Source organism: Seriola dumerili, unplaced genomic scaffold (genome assembly GCF_002260705.1).
Source record: "Seriola dumerili isolate Sdu_G_001 unplaced genomic scaffold, Sdu_1.0 BDQW01000291.1, whole genome shotgun sequence".
Lineage (NCBI taxonomy): Eukaryota > Metazoa > Chordata > Actinopteri > Carangiformes > Carangidae > Seriola > Seriola dumerili.
The window spans coordinates 7,493,458-7,501,392 of NW_019174546.1; the positions used below are offsets into that span (position 1 = coordinate 7,493,458).

The 7,935-nt window shown below is 41.2% G+C and overlaps 1 protein-coding gene across 2 annotated transcripts; it reads left to right on the top strand.

The window, feature by feature from the left end:
* The first annotated feature begins 1,076 nt into the window (after positions 1 to 1,076).
* On the top strand, positions 1,077 to 7,126 carry aqp4 (aquaporin 4). Of its 2 annotated transcripts, none has more exons than XM_022758004.1 (5): positions 1,077 to 1,162; positions 1,772 to 2,189; positions 2,275 to 2,439; positions 3,196 to 3,276; positions 4,234 to 7,125. In XM_022758004.1, the coding sequence occupies exons 1-5, from the start codon at positions 1,089 to 1,091 to the stop codon at positions 4,483 to 4,485; spliced, it is 990 nt and encodes a 329-aa protein (XP_022613725.1). In that variant the 5' UTR covers positions 1,077 to 1,088; the 3' UTR covers positions 4,486 to 7,125. The 2 variants fall into 2 exon arrangements, with proteins under 2 accessions (XP_022613725.1, XP_022613726.1); XM_022758005.1 differs by lacking the exon at positions 1,077 to 1,162 and adding an exon at positions 1,169 to 1,311 and having other exon boundaries at positions 4,234 to 7,126.
* Positions 7,127 to 7,935: the final 809 nt, after the last annotated feature.

Consider the following 7,935-nt stretch of genomic DNA (forward strand, 5'->3'; position numbering starts at 1 on the left):
AGTGGAATTTTATTTGCCTCTTTCTTCACACAGAAGCAAACATAAGGTTTATGGTTTATGGTTTTCAGGGCTGTTAAGCAGCTTCTAAATCTGATACCATGGACGGCTCTATATGAATTGCTAAACCAGGCCTTTGTTGAGGTTAATCCTCAGATCCTACCTGTTACACAGTGACAAGAGTCTTAGCCGTCTTCAACAACAAGGTGACTTCAGTCAAAAGGACAGAACAACCCAGAGAATAAGAGGCAGGAATAAAAAAAAATAATATTTTTTCCCTTAACAAGGACCTAGCATGTATATGTGAGAGAGAGAGAGAGAGAGAGAGAGAGAGAGACAGAGAGACAGAGAGAGAGACAATTAGAGTATATAGAGGAAGAACATCCTATACTTAAGTGAAAATAGCAACACCACAATTCATTCAGCAACAAAAGTAAAAGTACTTGTCATGCAGCACAGTCCCTTTCAAAGGTTTATGTTTTCATATATTACATTACTGAATTATTATTGTAGGTAGATTAACATCGAGTAGCAACCTGATGTTGCAGCTGGAGCAACTTTTCAATACTGTAAGAATGAATGGCAACGATATGTGTTGTGTGAAACTTTTATTCGTAAAGTAACTGTAGCTGTCAAATAAATGTAGTGGAGTAGAAGTACAAATGACCATTATATGGAAACATTTTACTTACACACTTGATTTAATGCACAATTCACTACAGATTTTTTAACATATACTATGGTGCATCCTCTATGATGTGACAATAACAATTGCTATAATGTTTGTACATTGTTGTTTGGAGAAATAAATTTTAAAATAGAATCGTCATTTATTGTGCAGTTCTGCCGTCTCAGATGTCAGTGGTTTTGTGAATATTGTGCTTACTCCAGTATGTTTTCAAATCTCTGACATGACTAAGATGCTGAGGCTGCCTGAGTCACTGTGCGGTTGCACTGTGTGCCACAGTGCTACTGTTTGCTCAGCAAGCAAGCCTCATGACTCCTCCCCCCCTGAGCAGGCTGCTTAATTCCCGTGAGGTGATGCCCGCTTAGTAACGTAATAAAGTTGCTGGATGCAATCCTGAGGCACAATGTGTGGATCATGTTCTTCTGACAGACCTGCTCTCTGCTCCACTCCTGCGCTCACACAGCCTGCTGCTCTTCTGTAAGTACTGCAGGTCACAGCCACCTCAGATATTAGATGTGATGAAGGGAGAGATGTCTCTGCTGGTTGAATAACTCACCAGGACTTATGAATGAAAACACATCACACACAGCGGGGACAGAGAGAGGGAGAGCATGTTATTGCTTTTGGTAAGTTTTAGCCCTTTAAGGAGATGACTGAAGTTATCACTGCAACTTTGTTGACTTGGAGGTTTGCTGCACACTATTCAAAAATATTCCATTTTAATTTTCAATTTTTTTCTAAATGCACAGTGACTTACAAATGTTTTAATTTATGTAAATCATGTTCTCTTCAACATTAATAGTCAAAAGAGACACATTTTTCCTTGTTAAAGTTCAATGAGTGACAGCAATTAAACATTGTATGCTTTGACTTTAGGTGTGATAATTTGCCCCTATACACAATGTTTAAAGAATGCTCTGTATGGCATTTTGTAATGGAAAGTCACTGGCTTAAATCCCTAGTGGAGTTATAAATGTTGTGCCCAGAGGCAGCCATCCTGATAGGGTTCAGTACTTTTTCAGCCACATGCACACAGCAGGAATACGTAAGTAGGCTAATCATTTTGCTCATTATTCTTTTTGCCAGGAGGATCCTGTCCTGGTGTAACTGTCAGAGCATAATGGTGGCATTTAAAGGGATCTGGACCAAGGACTTCTGGAGGGCTGTATCTGGAGAGTACCTGGCCACTCTCATCTTTGTCCTTCTCAGTCTGGGCTCCACCATCAACTGGGCTGCAGGGGAAGAGAAGCCTCCCCCAGCTGACCTAGTCCTTATCTCGCTGTGCTTCGGCCTCAGCATCGCCACAATGGTGCAATGTTTTGGCCACATCAGCGGTGGACACATTAACCCAGCTGTCACCGCGGCTATGGTTGTGACTAGAAAGCTGAGCCTGGCAAAGGGGTTGTTCTATGTGGTGGCTCAGTGCCTGGGAGCTATTACAGGAGCTGGGATTCTCTACCTAGTAACACCTGCTGCTGTTAGAGGGTCCCTCGGTGTTACCACAGTAAGAATCTGACCATATCAGTTTTGCAGTTATTGTGTATGATTGCTTTCCTCACAGTTCATAAGGTAAATCTTCTGTTTCCAAGGTGAACTCCAACATCTCAGTCGGACATGGCCTTCTCGTGGAGCTCCTTATCACGTTCGAACTGGTCTTCACCGTCTTCGCCACCTGTGATCCCAAACGTACAGACCTAGGTGGCTCCGCGGGCTTGGCTATTGGCTTTGCTGTTGCAATTGGTCACCTATTTGCGGTAAGTACCTTCCATTTATTTACATAAGAGATAGGAGAATATTTATAGCAGGGAGTCTTCAATTATTTTGGCCCGTTACCATGTTGTTATGTTCCAAACTTCTCTTGACTCCATCATAGAAACAGCTTTATTTACAGTAAACGTGTATACCAGTGGTTATATAAAAAGTCTAAATATAATGCAGCAACCTAAGCAATCTTCTGCATCCCCATCTTCATATCAGCTGACTCCTCTTGTGCTCCCAAACCCCAGCAAGTGAAGCACCAATTTAAAGATGCATCTCATATCAAATTCAACACACCACATTAAAGAATTGTAAAACAAGACTAGTACCAAGTGCAAGTACTGAAATCTGGAGCAGTGATGCTTCTTAAGAAAAAAAAAAGCAGGTGTATCAAAAGTATCTATCCTTCAATGTGTGATGTTAGACACTTCTTACTGATTCACACCCACGTGCACATCTTTATTGGAGGCTGCCATCGCATGGCAACCAATCTCTAGGGGCTCCCTGAACCCTGCAGAGCAAATGAATGCACAGGGAAATAGATGTTATCTCTCGCACTGCTCAACTCATTTCTCCCTCGCCCTGTTCAGCAGATGCATATATTTCAACTTGTGTACAAGATCTATTCTTCAGTAGAAGGGACACATTCTGTCAGTTGAAAAAAAAAAAAGGGTTATACCTGATTCAATGTTACACAAAACTATGCTGTTTCATCTTTGAGACTAAAAGCAATGCTGTTATGTGTCTTCTAGATTCCTTATACAGGAGCCAGCATGAACCCTGCTCGTTCCTTTGGTCCTGCAATGGTCACACTTAACTTCGAGAACCACTGGGTAAGAGATTTTTTCCTCAAAGGATAATCTTTCTTGCAGTAGATGGCTAGAACATTACACAGACTCTAGTTAGTGATCATGTGCCACTTACAACAACAGTGTTTTAAAGGTTTTTGCACACAATAAATCATCTTTCTCTTTAAAGTGTTTAAATTGTCATGGTGTCATGTCAAAATACTCTGAAATAATTTGCAGTAGCTTGATAATCATCTCATTTTACTGTCCTGAAGAGGGCAACCACTTATGACATTAGGCCAGATTGGCATGTTGAAACCTAATAAGGTCACAGTTTCAGCACCAGTAAAAATAGGCGTGACCTAAAGACAAAATCAAAGAGCAGTCTTTCACTTACATCAGTAGATGCAAAGCGAGAACCAGAAGGGTTTGAATGCTTACTGAAAACCTTACACATAACCCCTTGAGTTTACAACTTCATCGACCAAAAAAGGGGCCACAGAATGGCAGATTTACAGCTCTACACCTCCAGCTACACAATGAGATGTCACTGAACAAGGTGTAAAATAGCATTAGCTCTGAATTTATTTATCCAGGCAATTATTTCCACTGAGCTACGTGTACAGCATGGTGTCAAAGTGTGTGTGTGTGTGTGTGCTTGTGTGTGTGTGTGTGTGTGTGTGTGTGTGTGTGTGTGTGTGTGTGTACTGTCACTGTCACTGTCACTGTGGCTGCTGTCATATTCAGAAGTGTCTTCTCTTAGTTGCATATGCTTGATACCGCAGACACAGAGCTACCTGCTTCTGATAAAGGTTGACCTTCTTTTTCCCAATCTGCAGCCCAGCAGAGCAGGACAGTTTGACAGTTTTGATAGCGATGTCAGCTGCTACATTGTGCTGACAGCAATGAAAAAAAAAAAAAAAGGAAGAAAAAAAACATCTCCCCAGGAGCATTGATTAGCTAACTGCCTATGTAAGGTGTTTCTGTTTCTGTTTATGCTAGGTGTACTGGGTGGGACCCATCCTGGGGGGCATATTGGCTGCTGGCCTGTATGAGTACCTGTACTGCCCTGACCCTGAGATGAAGAAGAAACTGAAACTGGTCTTCCAGAAGGACCCATCGGGGAAATACAGGGAGGTGGAGTCAGAGGACATCGGCATCAAGCCGGGCTCCGTCCACACCATAGACCTGGAGAAAGCTGAGAAAAAAGATCCTTTCCAGGACTCGACGGCAGAAGTGTTGTCCTCTGTATGACTATCACGTGCACTGGAAATGGAGACTAATCTGTAGACCAGATAGAAAATCTAACTTTGGAGCATCTATCTTGAGCCTAGCCCCACCCACACCTCCAAAGACGTTGTCCTCATAGCAGAAAATGATTTCTGTCCATGAGACTTTACAGCAGGGCTGAATCACTCTTATTGTCATAAAAGCTAATATAGTATGGTATTATGGCTTAATCCCACAAACACCTACAGCCTGTTCAATGCTTCTCCCGAGGCCCCTGAGTGTAGCAGTGTTGGCATGCGGCGCGCACTGGACACTGCAGAATGACAGCCCGCAATACATTGTGTTAAAGAAAAATGTTTAGGGTCAAACAATTAGGTTGGGTCATCATGCTGAACTGGAGAAGCGAAGAAGAAAGTGCAGCCTTGTTATTTTTGGATTAGTGTCACATTTGGTCCATGTACTGTATATGTAATAACAGGAGAGATTTTCCTTGTGATCATTAAGCACATTACAGGTCCCAGGCAACGTACGACAGCTCTGACAAGCATTATTATCGGGGTTATAATACGGTGCTCTCTATTTTCAGTGCATTTAGTCAGGGAAACAAGCAGTTCATCTTTATGGCGACATCGTTTCTGTGAAGGTTTATCTCTAATTTTTCATGTTCATCATTTATATTACTATATAATGATTTCATTAATTTTTTTTCTATTTTCATAAAATGGTGATACTTAGCTCTTTTTATTTTGTAGATCTAGTTTTGGTTCTTGTAACACATTTATTATCTCTGTATGATTTGCTGTATTTCATACTCAAGTATTTAATTTATTGATAAGATATTTAGCTGATCTGTCTTTGTAATTTTGTGCTCAAATATCTCTCAGTTATGCTCGCAAAATGGAAGTTTCAGACTTATTTATTTTTTCTTCTAATTTCTATGTCATGAAAGACCTCTCTTTGGCCTATTAACAGGTTTGAAAATGTGCAAACAGAAGAGCAGCACAAATCCACTGCAACTTTCACATATTTATCTAAGAAATCTAGTGACCATAGCTACGACGCTTTTCACTTTGAGTCATTTGTTTCTGGTTCTAGGAGCTGGGAGCATTGTGGGGGGAGAGAAGGTTCAGATCAGTGATGGATTGACTCATCTACCTTTAGATTATGTCTCCCTATGGCCAGATAAATGCCCATAATGTGTGTCCCTTTTGAGTTGAGTCTCCGGTAATCTCTCTCCATCAGCAGAGAGCACAGGAAATGATACCATTTCGTGACACGAAATAGAGGCGATCTGTAATGGCCACACTTTATTTCCTTTGCTAAAGGAACAGGTGCAATTCAATGTGGAGGAAATGATCGACCCCACTGATACTGCTGCATCAACTCAAGTTGCGTGCAAGGTGCAGCCATATTGCTTTTGCGAGGTTAGAATGTCAGTGTAATTCAGTTACTAAATGAAAATTGTTTTCACTGATACATAGAAGGACCCCCCACCCATCTAAACTTCTTCCCAAACACAGTGCACTTTTCTTGTGTTATAACAGCATCACCTACTGGCTAGAGTGTGAACTGCATACTGTGCAAATAATGCTCCCATTTGTATTTCTCCAGGGGAGGGCAGCCACGAGCCTTGGATGTGCAGGTTACGCTGCAGACAGAGGCAGACAAGAGTCAGTTTTATTCATAAGTCTGAGCCACATTTCATTTGAAATTGGTCCAGGCCATTAATTCAGAGCTACACAGGAGGATTAAGTGTTGCATAGCTCTGTAACAGGGTCCCAGTACTCATGTGGGAGCCCAGGAAAGTTAATACTAAAGTACTTTTTCATCAACCTTTTGTATTCTCAGCAATTTTTAGAATTTTGTTAGAGTATCAGAAATGCTTATTTTCACTCAGGCTGCCTAAATGTAATTGCATTCCCCATACTAAACTCCTGAACACTAGTACTGCGAGATTGTTTTGATGCTAACAAATGCTGTTCTTCAAGGCCTACTGGAGTTGAAAATGGACAGCACTGATCCTTTACCTGCAGGCATGCTGCCCTGTGTCCCTTAAGGCTTCAGTGGCTCGAGACCAGCACCCTCTCAGCTCCCCTTAATCATCTTTATAGCCCAAATAAATGAGTACATAAATTTCATGCAATGACTGTTTCCTCTTGGGACAGTGGATGGGAAAGAGGTCTCTCTCAGATTTGATTTACTGGCTCTTGCTCATCTTCAGATTAAACAGAGGAAGACAGGTGAGGATAGCAGTCTCCACTGGATTGGACATTTGGCTTTGTCATGAATTTCATATTGGTGACAGGGGGCCAAATGTTAAAAAGTATTTATTACATGTGGCTCCTGTGCACTTGTGATACATCTTCAAACTACTATATGAGCTGACGCTGGCAGGTTTCAATCCAATCCTGAGATTTCATTCGAAAAATGGCGTCTCTGTGTGTTGAAAAACTTCCAAAAGATAGCGGCAGACGCCTCAATTTGCAAAAAAACAAATAAAAAGTGACGGACAATAATAGACCGACACCTTTTTTCAGCAGCTTGTCTGTTAACGTCTTTGAAAGGCTTATCAGAAAGATGTTAGGCAGAAACCTGATAATGTTTGGGCAGCCTACACAGTGGCTGTCTCATCATAATTCAATCATTTACATTCAGACACATTGCAAACACCAACAATGGCTATACGATGTATGAATATTGTTATAGCCAGAGCTTCATTTGCACATCATACAGATGCCAGCGAAGTATATCTCAAAGTGCATCTTATTCTTATCTAAATGAGAACAGACAGATTTCTTGCGACTTGAAAATTCAGATTCTCAATTCCCAGCATGCAACGGAAGGGGCAAAAGATAAAACACACACCTTAAAGATCATTAGCAATTAATATTTGGGGATTCATGAAGAAAAACAGCGTTAAACACTTGTTTAATAATTCATACTATAAACAAGAAAGTCTCCCACTTCCTTAATAATTTAGACGTAAGCTAATGTTGATTTATTCAGGAAGGTCTCTGCCACCAGCACCGCCTGGAGTGCCCAAATTTGAATTAAAGTAGGACAGTAGCAGGCGAGTCTGTAATAACATTTGTATAATTTTATTATTGCTCTGGGCTCAGTTCATTTCCTCCTCCAGTAGCTGCGTGAAATTGTTTGATTCTGGAAACTGCCTTGAGTCTGCGGCTCTGGGGTTGGAGGGTGGTACAGGAACAGGAAGGCATGCGACACTCTCTCTCTCCCTCTCTCTCTCACTCTGTGTGTGTCTGATGCTGTCAGAAACACAGACACGCACACATACACACACAACCCCCATGTACGCACACATACACACATACACACATGCACACACAGAGAGAGAGAGAGAGATAAATAACTTTATTATTCTGGGTTCTGTAATACTGTTACATTGGCTCACTTAATAACTCAAGCTGTCTTGAGCATATGATTGATATTCTCACTCACCTTGTCACTTAT

Bases quoted from the DNA above. Each gene is read 5' to 3' on its own strand.
- aqp4 (XM_022758004.1), top strand. From the start codon at position 1,089: ATGTGTGGATCATGTTCTTCTGACAGACCTGCTCTCTGCTCCACTCCT. The intron at 1,163-1,771 runs GTAAGTACTGCA...TCTTTTTGCCAG, and splicing joins ACACAGCCTGCTGCTCTTCT to GAGGATCCTGTCCTGGTGTA. The intron at 2,190-2,274 runs GTAAGAATCTGA...TCTGTTTCCAAG, and splicing joins GGTCCCTCGGTGTTACCACA to GTGAACTCCAACATCTCAGT.